This window comes from Apodemus sylvaticus, chromosome 12, assembly GCF_947179515.1.
Source record: "Apodemus sylvaticus chromosome 12, mApoSyl1.1, whole genome shotgun sequence".
In the NCBI taxonomy this organism is placed as follows: domain Eukaryota; kingdom Metazoa; phylum Chordata; class Mammalia; order Rodentia; family Muridae; genus Apodemus; species Apodemus sylvaticus.
Window position 1 is genome coordinate 41,654,148 of NC_067483.1, and position 14,070 is coordinate 41,668,217.

General features: G+C 51.0%; 1 protein-coding gene across 6 annotated transcripts; it reads left to right on the forward strand.

Annotated features, from left to right (window-relative positions):
• The first annotated feature begins 86 nt into the window (after positions 1–86).
• Positions 87–12,999, forward strand: Ptpn7 (protein tyrosine phosphatase non-receptor type 7). Of its 6 annotated transcripts, none has more exons than XM_052199872.1 (11): positions 87–213; positions 1,183–1,356; positions 1,874–2,057; positions 2,285–2,369; positions 3,546–3,619; positions 4,787–4,924; positions 5,237–5,347; positions 6,937–7,091; positions 9,793–9,906; positions 10,747–10,880; positions 11,028–11,119. In XM_052199872.1, the coding sequence occupies exons 2-11, from the start codon at positions 1,235–1,237 to the stop codon at positions 11,036–11,038; spliced, it is 1,128 nt and encodes a 375-aa protein (XP_052055832.1). In that variant the 5' UTR covers positions 87–213; positions 1,183–1,234; the 3' UTR covers positions 11,039–11,119. The 6 variants fall into 6 exon arrangements, with proteins under 6 accessions (XP_052055832.1, XP_052055838.1, XP_052055837.1 ...); XM_052199875.1 differs by lacking the exon at positions 87–213 and adding an exon at positions 647–957; XM_052199877.1 differs by lacking the exons at positions 10,747–10,880; positions 11,028–11,119 and adding an exon at positions 12,216–12,999 and having other exon boundaries at positions 90–213.
• The last annotated feature ends 1,071 nt before the right edge of the window (positions 13,000–14,070 follow it).

The following is a 14,070-nucleotide window of genomic DNA, read 5'->3' on the forward strand; positions in this document are numbered from 1 at the left end:
AGCTTGCTCTTAGAGGGCACAGGAAGGATACACCTGACCCCTGGTGGCAGCTTGCAGCAGGCACAGAAGGGCAGCCCGCAGTTGGGTGTGCGTGGGTGGAAGCCAGGAGGGGCGGAGGGAGGAAGCTGGCTTCCTGAAGCCTCTCAGTCCTCAAAGATAGACGGACTGACAGACAGCTGGCAAGAGGCAGCCTGGGGGGACATAGCTGCTTCAGTAAGTACTTGAAGTGGGTACAGACATCCTAAGGCCCTGGGATGGGGGGGTCTCCAAGGATGGGATGGAGAAGCATGAGTTTGGGACTCCCATGCCTAGCCAGGGCATGAGGAGTGACATATCTGGTGTCCCTGTGGCTGAAGGGCAAAGAAGCCACACAGAGTGCCAGGAGAGGAGAGGCTAAAGGCCCCTTCCTGTTGTGGGCAAGTACTGTCCCAGCCACACCTGCATGGGCCCACACTGCTCTGAAGCCCTGTCCCAGTGGGCTAGCAGCTCTAACCCCACCACCATGGCACCCGTGACCTAGCTCTGAGAGACAGGGACAGCCCCCAAAAAGGTGATGCCCTCATCACCTCTGCGCCCCCTCTCTCTTGCACCCCCAGCTGTAGCCTCCCCATGCGCTGGCGCTCTAGGGCTCGGTGAGGCCATTTCCTGTGACGGTTACAGAGGCGGGAGACTGGGGGATGGGAAGGAGGAGGGAGGAAGCACCCCTGGCCTACCGCCCCGGACAGAGACCCCATGAGCCACAACAGATCTTGGAGTGGACCTGCCAACAATGAGAAGACCTTTCCAGAACGTGCCTGGATCCCCAACTGGATCCAATGCTACTTGAGGACTCCATTTCTCATTATAGAGAAGCCTGCTGGCTAGGCCCAGAGAGCTGTGTGCTATCTCCCTTCCTTCTGTGTGGTTAGCAGGCTGTTGGCCTCATGTGGACCCCAGCTTAGAGCCCTGTGGACTTGGGTATCCTCTCTTCCTCCTTCCAGCTTCCTTCCTATCTCTCCCATACCTGAATTCTCTCTATATCTTCCTCTTATTCTAACCCCAAACTGTCCTCTGTCCTGTGTCCCAACAAAAAAGCTGCTGTACTTGTGGAATAAAAGTTGGGCCACTTGCTTGAGGGGATGGCTAACCTGAACTTAGAAGCCTTCTTCTAGATAGTGAGGCCTGCGGGACCGTGTCTTTCAGGCAGGCCTCATGGCTGAGTGAGCCTCCCTTGGGCCCAGCAACCCACCCCAGCATGGTCCAGGCCTGTGAGGGGCGCTCCAGAGCACAGCTGCCGACCTCGTCTTTGGGGACAGACATGACTCAGCCTCCACCCACCAAAGCTCCGGCCAAGAAGCATGTGCGGCTGCAGGAGAGGTGAGATCTTTCACAGAGACGATCTTCCTAGGCCTGGGTCGCCTTCCCTTCCCTTCCTTCCTTTCCAGGTCTAGCAACAGTGTCCACAAGGCCTGAAAAAAACAAAAACAACCAAAACCAAAACCAAAGAATGTTCATTTGAAGGCTGCTTGCCCATCCCTTGTGTGTCTGAAGCACCAAGTTTCTCGTCATCCCTGGGTCTGCACCCTAAGTTTCAAGTGGTGATGGACAAATCTAGGGCCTTCATGGACTTGAATGTGTGTTGGAGCCTCTGTACTGGCTTGAGAGTAAGAGAGAGAGACAGCAGGAAGGAGCAAATGGGTTGCAGGCCGCCGCTCTGTTTCTTATCTGATAAAGGAAAAGAGGAACGTAGTAGGGGTCTGACCCTTGAGTGCCCTGAGCCTCTAGGTCAAAAGAGAGACTAAGCAAATCCTCTTCAGACAAACTCCCCAATGAGCTTGAAAGGGAGGCGGATGCGGTGGGATGCTTACTGGGCACGGGTTGACTGTGCTTGCAGAAGGGGCTCCAGCATGGCTCTGATGCTGGATGTGCGGTCTCTGGGCACTGTGGAACCCATCTGCTCCGTGAACACACCCCGGGAAGTCACCCTGCACTTCCTGCGCACAGCTGGACACCCCCTTACACGCTGGGTTCTACAGCACCAACCTCCCAGCCCCAAGCAGCTAGAGGAGGAATTCTTGGTAAGAATCTGGGATCCTCTCCACATCACTTTACATTTCTATATCAGACCATCCTGGATTCCCTGGACCTCTCTTCTCCTTGGGGGTCCTTGGGGAAGAGCTCTGGGGTACTGGAGAGAAGGCTGTCTCCATCCCTGTTCTTCCTCTCTGTGTGCAGAGGGTGGAATGGGAGGAAAGGAGGCTGGGGAGGGGAGCCAGAGATTAACTCACTTATCCTCCACCATCAGAAGATCCCCTCAAACTTTGTCAACCCTGAAGACCTGGATATCCCTGGCCATGCCTCCAAAGACCGATACAAGACCATCTTGCCAAGTAAGGAGCACAGTGGGGCTGAGAGGGACAGTGTCCCCTGGGGATGAAGAACTTGAGAAGGCACGATATATACCTTGAAGCCAGGCCTAGAGGTGGATGCCTATAATAATCCTAGCACTTAGAGGTTGGGGTAGAGGATCAGAAATTCAAGGACCATTTTAGCTATATAGCAAGGTCTATGCCAGCCTGGTTTATATGAGGCCTTCACAAAAACAAGCAACAGTAACAAAAACCACCTCTCCAAAGCTAAGGAAGAACAGTGCTTGAGACACTGTCTTTCAACAGAGAAATGTTAATACTGCACCCTGGCAGCCAGGAGACAGACAGCTATTGCCCTGTTGCAAGATAGCATTTGCAGAAGCTTACTGTGGCTGCATGCCTGTGTGGTAGGTGTGAACTCACACAGATGAACCCAGGCCTAGCAACCCCAACTTTCCATAGGCAAGCTTGAAACCTAGAACCTGGTCCAATGGCTTCCAGAACTGTGGTCCGAATTCAGCCCGGCACCTGGGTCCTGCCCTGGGCTGAGACTCCAGGCTCACCGCCTGCTAGAATAGACCAGGGTCTGTGAATACTTGTCAATGCGAGTTGGATAGCCGTTGGCCTTGGCCTAATTCTAGCAAGCTCTACAACCATCAAAGAGGGAAAGCCGGCTTCTTCATCTCCCATCCGGTGTGATTGGGGAAGAACCCACACCCCTGGAGAGTGAAGCCAGTATCCCTTGTGGTTGAGTGATATCTTAGACAATGTATTCATCTAACGCTTGTATTCATAATCAGAACGGCATTTTTCCTTTGTGGAATCGCTCCCTCTTCCTATCAGGTCGCTCCCATTTTATACCCTCCCATTATACCCTCGCTGATCTCAAGGCTAAAACATGATAATATCCCAGCTGGTGTCTGCTGCTCTGTGCTCCGTGCTACACATCACCATTCAGTCTGTCTTCCTGCTTTGATTCCATCACTTTCCAGCTCAAAAACATCATAGCTCCCTGTTGTCATGAAATAGTATATTTTATAATACATAGCTGTTATGTTATCTGTCTATAAAATAACACAAGGGACCATCTGCTGTCCACAAAGTATTGCGAACAGTGTGAAGACACGCTCCCCTCCGACTCTGTCACAGTCTACCTTCATTGGTCGCCTTCTGACCTTTCATCTTTATTGATCCTAGATCCCCAGAGCCGTGTCTGTCTTGGCCGGGTGCAGAGCCAGGACAGCGACTACATCAATGCCAACTACATCCGGGTGAGTGGCTGGCTGCTGCAGCTGGGGGTCAGACTGCTTTAAAGGTGAAAATACGGCATGAGACCCTCTGTGATCCACCTGTGGCTTGGCCCCCGAGGGCCTGTGCTTCCGTCTTTGCTCCAAACCCCTCCTGCCATAGCTCCCTCTGCTAGACTTGAGGAGCAAGGAAAGAGGTGCACACAGAACGACCCCAAAGAAACTGGTCTAGAAAAGATGTCAAAATTTCCAAGCCACCTTAACCTACCCTGTTACTCTACCCACAACAACCCTCTAAACTTGGCTGAGCCTAGCCACTAGTTTCTTAAAGGCTAATGACTTCTACAAACTGCACAAAGCCAGCTCAGGTGGGAATTTTGCTATCTCCTATTATCTCCTTTCCTAAACTCAGTATCTGCCCCCACACCTGACCCCTACCAAGTACTGCCTCCTTTGTAGAGACTGATTGATGTCCAGTTAATAGCAACCTCAAAGCAAGGTGGACCACCTATCCCAACTTTTTACCAAGTTTGGTGAGTGGATGTAAAACCAGTGCCCCCTTGTGGCCAAAGATGGTAGAACAGCAGTCTGGGTGCTAAGGAGCAAAGCAGTCAGACAGAAAGCAGGAAAGGTGGTCCTCTGTTTGCCAGGAGGGACCAGGCAAACAGTGGGAATGGATGCATGGATGACGGAAGGATGATGGAAGCTAAGGATGATGGGAGGGAGGAGAACAAACTAGGTAGAATATGCTGGATTTTTGGTGTCAAATGTATAAAAGTAATTTGAGGAATGTGAGGTGTCCATTTACAAACACTGAGGACTGCCATATCTTGTCCTAGAAGAAAGCAGCAGAACAGGAACAAGCGTGTGCCTGCGCTGTGAGAGGCCGCCAAGATATTTTACTGATTTTTAATTCATGCTATATTATAATTACTAGGCACAGACTACAGCTCAGGGAAACTGAGTCAGGAATATGCCTCTGACCACTAGCTAGGAAACAGAAGGGCAGGGATTTGTACTCGGGTGTTCCTCATGGGGGGTCCCAGGTCCTCCTCCAGCATGCGGCTTCCTATGTGTGTGTCCATGCACAGGTGTGTGTACGTGTTTCTGTTCACTGGCTTTAGCCTTACCCCAGCACCTGCAGACTGTGGATTCACAGCATCTCTGCCCTTCGGGGCTTTGTCTCCCCAGGGCTATGATGGGAAGGAGAAGGTCTACATTGCCACCCAGGGCCCCATGCCCAACACTGTCACAGACTTCTGGGAGATGGTGTGGCAAGAGGGCGTATCCCTTATCATCATGCTTACCCAGCTCCGAGAGGGCAAGGAGGTAGGAGGCAGGGGCATCCGGAGGGCGTCTGCACCCCACCCTGTCACACCACCATGCACAGCAGACCAGAGGCCTCAATGGGAGCTGACAGGCCTGACAGGCCCTAGGCCGTATCTCTCAGGAATAGGAATACACCCCAGGGAAGCTGTGGGTGGGGTGGCTACACACGTGGAGCTTGGGAGAGCTAGACCCTGCTCACTGACCTGGGTCATGGGGTGAGATGTGAGGAGGGGATAGTAGGCCTCTCTGCTGCCTCAGTCCCATGCGGCTGATGGGCCCTCCCGCTCTGACTCCCAGCTCCCTCCCTTCTAGAAATGTGTGCACTACTGGCCCACAGAAGAGGAAACCTATGGGCCCTTCCGGATCCGCACCCAGGACATGAGAGAGCACCCAGAATACACTGTGAGGCAGCTCACCATCCAGGTACCACCGCCTGGGACGGACCAATGGGAGGTTTGGGTCACCCTAGCAGTTCTGAAACTCAGGCTCCACCTTCACTAAATTTACTAAATTCACCCAGCAGGTTCACAGCAGGTTCCAAGCCTCTCCAAGGTTTACTAATTTAAACCTTGATCGCAATGATGTTCCATTTAAAAAAAAAAAAAAAGAAAAAAAAGAAAGAAAGAAAGAAAGAAAGAAAGAAAGAAAGAAAGAAAGAAAGAGAGAAAGAAAGAGAGAGAAAGAAAGAAAGCCGGGCCATAGTGGCACACGCCTTTAACCCCAGCACTTGGGAGGCAGAGGCAGGTGGATTTCTGAGTTCGAGGCCAGCCTGGTCTACGGAGTGAGTTCCAGGACAGCCAGGGCTACACAGAGAAACCCTGTCTTAAAAAACAAAAAATTAAAAAAAAAGAAAAAAGAAAGAAAGAAAAAGAAAAAAAAAGGAGGATAAAAAAAAAAAAAACCATGGGCATGGTGGTTCACACCTTTAATCCCAACACTTGAGAGGTAGTCATGGGTGGATCTCCAAGCTTGAGGCCAGCCTGGTCTACAGTCAGTTCCAGGCCAGCCTGGTCTACAGTCAGTTCCAGGCCAGCCTGGTCTACAGTCAGTTCCAGGACAGCCTGGTCTACAGTCAGTTCCAGGACAGCCTGGTCTACAGTCAGTTCCAGGACAGCCTGGTCTACAGTCAGTTCCAGGACAGCCTGGTCTACAGTCAGTTCCAAGACAGCCTGGTCTACAGTCAGTTCCAGGACAGCCAGGGCAATCTTGTCTCAAACGACTGAATAAGGGTACTACCAATTAAATAGGGATGCACCAACTAACAAAATAGGGGCCATCAGGAAGCACCCTCTCCCCATGCTAGGTATCTAGGCCCCAGGAGACTAGAGAGACCCAGAAGAGGTCAAAAGAGATGTGCCAGCACACGTGGATGGACACAAGCGGATGTCCACTTCCTAGGGGACAGAGAGAGGGCTCAGTGGGCAAAGACACTTGCTGCCAACCCTGATGACCTGAGTTCGATCCCAGAACCCATGCGATGGGAGAAGAGAACTGATTGGAACAACACAGCAAGATTCCTATCTAGAGAGAGGGGAAGGAGGGAGGGAGAGAGGACATGAGAAGGAAGGAGGGAGGGAAGGAGGGAGGGAGGGAGGACATGAGGAAGGAAGGAGGGAGGAAGGAAGGAGGGAGGGAGGAAGGAAGGAGGGAGGGAGGGAGGGAGGGAGGGAAGGAGCGCTTTCTGGTAAGGTACACACTCTTACACTTCCAAATGCTTTCTGTATCAGTTTGTTGTTCCCCAAGCATCCTGGGAGGCAAACAAAAAGATATTGCGCCCGCTTCCTAGGGAAGAAAATGAGATTAATCCACAATCCCTCAATAGATAGAGGTGCAGCCAAGACTTGAGCCTGGGTAAAGGTGATTAGCAAAGTAGCCAGGAGAATCGCCACTGCGTGGATCGATCCCGCCTTGCGTGATAGATCCTGCCTTGAGTGATCGTGGTCGACAGATCACAGCTCCCACCCCCACATTCTGTTTCTCAAGCCTTACTCTCCCGGTTTCTCATACCCCAGCATCAACAGGAATGCCGCTCGGTGAAGCACATCCTCTTCTCAGCCTGGCCAGACCACCAGACTCCAGAATCAGCCGGGCCCCTGCTGCGCCTGGTGGCTGAGGTGGAGACCCCGGAGACAGCTGCCAACTCCGAGCCTATAGTGGTTCACTGCAGGTAGGGCCTTCCCTGGTCCCAGCCCAGACCCAGTGCGTGTCTTCCCTGCCCACTAGGTCTCTGGTGTGGAGGCATCTAACAGCACACCAGACAGGCCTGACTCTTACCTAGACAGAGCTCTGGCTTGTGGGAAGTTTCTAGTCAGGGAGCGATGAGATAACCTGGGCCCCCACGGTTGAGGAGCCCCTTTATCCACTGGACAGCATTGTCGTTTGCTTGTGGTCTTTTAGTGTTTGGATTTGTTTTTGTTGTTTTTTGGGTTTGTTGTGTTGTTTGGTTTTTGTTTTGTTTTGTTGAGACAAGATCCCTCTTTGTGCCCAAGGTTAGCATCAAACTCACGGCAATCCTCCTGCCTCAGCTTCTCAGTCTCTCAATCTCAGTTTGGGATTACGGGCATGAACTGTAATAGATTTATTGGAAACCTACTATTGCTATCATCAGGCACAATGTTAAATACTAAGAAGATAGCTGCGAACAAAACAGTTTAGTTTCAGAAGAGCAGAAGATTAAATAAGTAAACAGACTACAATGCAATGAAAGCTGGACAGAGTAGTCCAGAGGCCACAGGGTCAGGTCACCTAATACCTGAGAGGGAATAGGCCAAGGAATGAGGGAAAGGAAAACATTCAGGCAGAAAGCTGTATGTGCTCAGGAAATAAACTTTAAAACAAAACAAAAAAGATACACAGCCAGGCGGTGGTGGCGCACGCCTGTAATCCCAGCACTCTGGGAGGCAGAGGCAGGCAGATTACTGAGTTCGAGGCCAGCCTGGTCTACAGAGTGACTTCCAGGACAGCCAGGGCTACACAGAGAAACCCTGTCTCGAAAAACAAACAAACAAACAAACAAAAAAGATACTGCCAGGAGGGTCAGAGAGAAGTCCAAAGCTTGTATGTGGGTGGAGCTTTGGGTGGATGGGTGGAGCTTGTAGGCGGAACTTGTCGTGGGGTGGAGCTTTTGTGGGTGGTGCTTGTTATGGGTGGTGCTTACATGTTGGGACACTGATGGAAAACTGAAAGGTATCTAAGGGATTCATGAAAGGGACTTGCAGGGTTGGCTAAGACACTTAGATTTGCCATTTTGTTTTGGGTTTTGTTGATGCTGAATCCAACACCCCAAATTTACCATTTAAAAGCAATGCCTGGGGCTGGGCACAATGGCATACTCCTGTATTCCCAGCACTGGAGGTAGAGACGGGAGTATCAGGAGCTGAAAGCCAATCTAAAGTACACCAGGAGTTCACGGCTAGCTCTATGATGTTTTGTTGAGAGGGGGAGAGAGGAGAAGGAGGGGAGGTAGAGGCAGACAGTACAAGCCGGGCATGCTTGGCCCCCCGCAGAGAGCGTGCACACTGAAGTGCTGGGAGTCACGAGCGACTTCCGCACACCCGGGTGTGCACCTCCTTCTACTGGAGGCACATGTAAGACCTAAGTGGGGAGCTGAGAGCCAGAAGGGGCAGGAAGGGAGGGGTGGGCCGGGAGAGAGGAAGATGCTGGGGCCGAGAAGAGGATAATGGGACGGACCCTGGAGCATCTGTGGAAGCTGACGTGGATCTGGGAGGGGGCTGTGGTCAGAGAAGGAACGCTCGGGGACAGCCAGTAAGTGCACAGGCAGGTACTGTAAGCAGACGTGATCACCACAATGTGCGCTGGGCCCTATATGGTTTAAGGACAGAACTGACTCATGAGAGATCTCTACTGAGCTTCATACAGGTACAGTGATGCATATGCATGCGCGCGCGCAGCGCGCGCACACACACACACACACACACACGTAGAGAGATTAAAATAAATAAAAATGTAAAAAAAAAAAAAAAGAAGAAGAAGAAGAAGTACAAAGCTGGGCTTTGATCCCAGCACTTGGAAAGCAGATGCAGGCAGATCTCTGTGAGTTTGAGGCTAGCCTGGTCTACCCAGTCAGTCCAGGGCCAGCCATCAAGGGCTACATAGAGAGAATTTGTCTCAAATAAACAAACAAAAAGACTTGATATGATGGCACCTTTCTGTAACAATGGCTGCCCTGGACAACCAAGACTCAGGAGGCTGAAACAGGGGGATTTCAGTGAGTTTAGGCTATATAGTGAGTTCCAGGCTTCCCTGGACTTTAGAGTGAAACTCTATCTCGAAAAAGCAAACAAACAAACAAAGAAACAAACAAAACCTAAAATCTGGGCATGGGGGGTCAAAGAATCAGAGTTCAAGGCCAGCCTGGACTACATAGCAAGTTCCAGGCTAGCTGGGCCCATGAGCACCTATCTAAAAAAAATTTTTTTGAATGTAATTTTTAAAGTCCTTAGGGCTAGTCACAGTGGTGCATGCCTTTCATCCCAGAACTTGGAAAGACAGAGGCAGGTGGCTCTCTGAGTTCAAGGTCAGCTTGCTCTACATAGTGAGTTCCAGGACAGCCAGAGCTACATAGTGAAATCCTATCTCAAAAAAAAAAATTAATTAATGATGAGCTGGGCTAGGCACAGAGTGAAGCTAATAAGGGCTTACAAACTTCTGTGGGGCAAGCTATTTTCTGCCTCCATCAGGGATGCCAGGGATGCTGGAATTGGAGGTGTAAGAGTCCCACCCCACAAATAGAGCATCTTAATACCATTTCTTCTTTCATCGCTTGAAGCCTGCCCCAGCCTTCCGTGCTCACCTGTCTCCCCATCCTGTCTCTGTGACCTCCCCATCCTCTCTCTGGTCACATCCAGTGCAGGGATCGGACGGACAGGCTGCTTCATCGCCACCCGCATCGGCTGCCAGCAGCTGAAGGCCCGAGGGGAGGTGGACATTCTGGGCATCGTGTGCCAGCTCCGCCTAGACAGGTGGGTCCACGGGAAACAGGTGTGGCCGCATTCATTGGCAAGGACATCGGTGGTTCTGAGGTGCTGTGCACGTTACCTGCAGGTCCTCCTGGAAGAAAGCAAGGAACTTGTTTTATTCAAAAGAACTTTCTATGTTGCCAATACCTCAGCCCACGTGAAAGACGGTCTGAAGTGTTAGCTCGGGGCCTGGAATGAAATGTCGCCCTGAAGTTTCCCTCAACTTCTTCTGGCCCCCGAATTTTCTACTCAGAAGAAGGCTGGGGAGCAGGTTAAGCCGAGGATAGTCTGATGCTGCATGTCTAATCCCAGAACTCAGAAAGCAGAGGCAAGGGAATGTGAGCCCAGAGCCCGCACCAACCTGCTTCCTTAGCTCAAGGCCAATGACCGAGGGAGAGAGTCTTGATTTTTTTTTTTTTTTGAGAAAAGATACAACTTGTTCTAGATACAAAGTAGCTATGGGTATGGTATGGTGGTATTCGTGGGCTTAAAGGCAGAGAAGCCAGTTTAGACTCTGGGGTGTATGCTGCTAGCTGCTACCATAATTCTGTAGCCACCACACACACACACACACACACACACACCTCCTTTTGCGTCAGAGTCGATATATTCCTGGCTAGCCTGGGGCTCATTGTGTAGACTAGCTTGACCTCAAACTCACAGCCTGACTCTGCTTCCTGGGTGCTGAGATTAAAGGCATATACCACCACGGCCCTGTGACACTATAGAGAGGTAATGTCTACTTCCCCAACTGGAAGAAGAAATGGGTTCACTTCTTGAACGTTTTTTTTTTTTTTTTTAGCCTGCTCTACCCACGTGGGGCTAACGAGTTTTATTTTTAAGATTACTGACAAATGGAAGAGTTGAGCATGGGTCTGACTTTGCTCAAGAGCTGGCCGGAGAAGAGACAGACGACCAAGAGTCAAGATGGGGCAGTACCTGCTGCACTTCCCTCCTTGGGGCCCTCCTGGCAGAGGGCAGTAAAGGGGCACAGGAAGGGCAAGGGTGACTTTGGGGTGGAGAGAGTCGGGGCTTCCCTAGCAGGACAGTGAGAGGGGATGCCCGAACCGAGCGGCAGCACAGGGCGGGGTTCTTGACTCTGACCCTTGGCTCTCTGCTTACAGAGGAGGCATGATCCAGACGGCAGAGCAGTACCAGTTCCTGCACCACACTTTGGCCCTATATGCAGCCCAGCTGCCCCCGGAGCCCAGCCCCTGACCCCTAACCCTCCACCAGTCCAGGGGCCAACCTCCTCTCAGGCCTGGGACAGTGGGTCTGGGGCAGTGGGCGGTGTGCTCTGGCACGGCTTCTGCATAAGCACAGGAAAGGCCTCCTTGGAATGCCTTACCGTCTCGGGAAACCGCCCCAGCAAGCAACAGGAGCCAGGCCACGGGTCTTCCCCACCGACCGTGACTCTGCCTTCTTCGGTGGCTCCCCAGTGGACTACAGGACAGCTTCCTGTGGCTGTGAACTTACAGAGAGGAGCTGGTCCTTGATGGATTGAGAGAACAGCTGGGTACTGGCTTCTCTAGGTGCTTTCTGTGGGCTCCTTTTCTTGTCGGTGACACAAAGAGTCAGTCAAACAGAATGTTCCTGAAAGCCATTCCAGATGTAGCCCTGCTGCTGGGGCTGCAGAGATGGAGATCTTTGTAAGATCCTTTTCTATTAAGGCCTTGCCCACACGCAGGCCAGATGCAAGAGCAGGGAAAATCCTGGTCTGGCGTTGGTCAAATCCTCTCTATCCTACATAGCCCGCTCTTCCCCATACACCTGTGAGAGCTAGATGACTCCCTCAGAAGAGAAGGAGAGCCTCGACTGACCTGCCTCCACGTATGTCCTAAAAGGAGATGCCGAGGTAACCAGGTCTAGCAGCTGGGATCACTGGAAGAACCCAAGTGTGATGACACACCTGTCATCCCAGCGCTCAGGAGTAGAAGCAGGAGGATTGCTGCAAGTTTGAGGCCAGTTAGATCTACATTTGGAGTACCAGGTCCAGCCAGGACGACATAGCAAGAACTTCTCTTTAAAAAAAAAAAAAAAAAAAACAAAGCAATCTTGAGCTCTCTGGAGCTCTGGAGGAGATGGGGGCTGCCTCTGCTTCTATGGCTTCCTTCCTGTCATCTGCTCCCAACCACTCTCCGGGGAAAACCCAGCAGTCTCTGCTTTGCTTCTGTGACTTCAGAGCATCCTCTGGGTACCCTGAAGTATCAAAGAAAGAGGAGAGAAGAGACAAAGAGCTGTCTGGTTCAAGAAAGCCTGCCTGCCATACCTCCCCCCCGCACCCCCTCACCCCTGCGTGCATGTCTTTGCAGATGGCTTTTCTGGTTCCAGAACCGGGCTGGGCTGTCACCACTCCAAGAAGCATGAGGCTAAGACCTGCAGCCCCATCCTCGTCACGTCACCCATGGTCTATCTCAGGGATGAACTATATAACCCAGAAAGCCAGACAAACCCTGAGTCTTTCTTGATCCGGTTTGGGCTGCCTGTGGAGAGGAAGGCGGAATACTATTCCCACTGTCTGGTCCTCAGTTCCTGGATGTACGAAGTGACACAGGCCCTCCATGAAAATCCCAAGGAGTTGGAGAAGCGAGTGCTGTCTTGCTTCCTGGCATCTCTCCGGAGAACACACAGTGCTTCTGGGCACAGTGTAGAACGCCTGTGATCTGCACTTGGGCAGCGAAGACAGGAGAATCAGGAGTCCCAGACTAGCCTTGGCTATATGAGACCCTGTCTCAAAAGCAAGCAAACAAACGGAAACTAAACAAACCAACAAAAGCAATGTGAGGCTACCACTGAGGTCAACATTCTTATGCTCCACCTGAGCTGAGTAGGCACGGTGCTTCTTTAGCCTTGGGGTGGTGGCTTGCACTTGCACTTCTTTAAGTCTCCTAATAGGTCTGCGTTGCCCAGGGTGGGCTTCTAAAGTAACCGATGCTACCATGAGCTCAGAGCCTGTCTGGGAGGAAGCAAGGGGGCAATTGCACAGCCCTATGGGCACCCTTGCTAAACAGTCACCCCAACCCTGTTCTAGAGGGCACAGGCTCTGGAAACGCATAGCAAATAAATAAATAAATAAATAGCCTCTTGGATGCCCAACTAATTCTTCTTTCCATCACTTTAGGCCTCTAGGGCTCTCTCTCTAGCAACAGAGCAAGACTCTCCGGTACAGGAACAGGCTGATAGATCTTTACCCCTGAGATACACTCTTTTCCAGTATTTCTAAGGACATGCGACAAAACCATAGTCAATGTAGGAAGCTAGACACAGAGGCACCACCTTATTCAGGATGATGGAACAACACACCACACACACGTATAAACAACAGAAATTTGTTGCTCTTGGCTTGAGAAAGTTATCAGTCGTGGTGCCGGTAGATTCAGGGTCTGGTTAATTTGGCTAATAGATTACAGCCTTCTCTTTGCAGCCTCATGATGGGAGGTGTGTGGGTTCTGGGCACTTCTCTTGCTCTCTCCTTATATAAGGTTACTACTAATCTTAGTTAGGAGGCCTCTACCCTCATAACCTAGTCACCTGATTCAGTCATCTCTCTGAGGATTGGAATGTCAATGTATGTATCTGAGGGAAAGACACAGAAATGTAGAGCAATGAGATCTATTACTCAGTATGATAACTTAAACTTTAATTTAAAAATTTCAAACTATAACATGTACCCCTGGAAGAAGAGAAGAACTTATAAAGGGCCAAGGTTAGACAGATGTTAGTAAGTCAGAACAATAGGCTGATCCAGATGTTGAGGGTTGTCTCTTGAGTAGGTTTAATTGATACAGTTGTTGTAAACAGCTCATCACAGCCTCCAGGTGAGTAAAACCGACCCCCAAGGCGAGACTGGTGGGATCATTGTAAAGGAGCCCCACCGCCCAGGGATCCTGCTACCGGGAAGGTGCAGCCAGTTGACTGAGCTGTTATCTCCTCCTGCAAGGGAGGATGGGAACATCTTGGCAGGCTCTCCACCACCCACTATCAAAAACTTTGTATCAAAATAGCATGCATTTTCTTTTTCCTCTGCCACCAACGTTCCTCACAGGGAATCCCTTGCCCTGATTTTGCCTGTTTCTTTATGGTGACAATACTGGTAAAGACGAGCATCAAGTTCAAATGTCGATCTCACTTTGGGCTTGTTCCCAAACAAGTAGCCTGGCAAACTGT

What these genes read in the sequence shown, in the direction of transcription:
- Ptpn7 (XM_052199872.1), top strand. Translation starts at nt 1,235, where the DNA reads ATGGTCCAGGCCTGTGAGGGGCGCTCCAGAGCACAGCTGCCGACCTCG. An exon ending in CATGTGCGGCTGCAGGAGAG is followed by an intron (nt 1,357 to 1,873) that starts GTGAGATCTTTC and finishes CTGTGCTTGCAG; the next exon opens with AAGGGGCTCCAGCATGGCTC. An exon ending in AGCTCCGAGAGGGCAAGGAG is followed by an intron (nt 4,925 to 5,236) that starts GTAGGAGGCAGG and finishes CCTCCCTTCTAG; the next exon opens with AAATGTGTGCACTACTGGCC.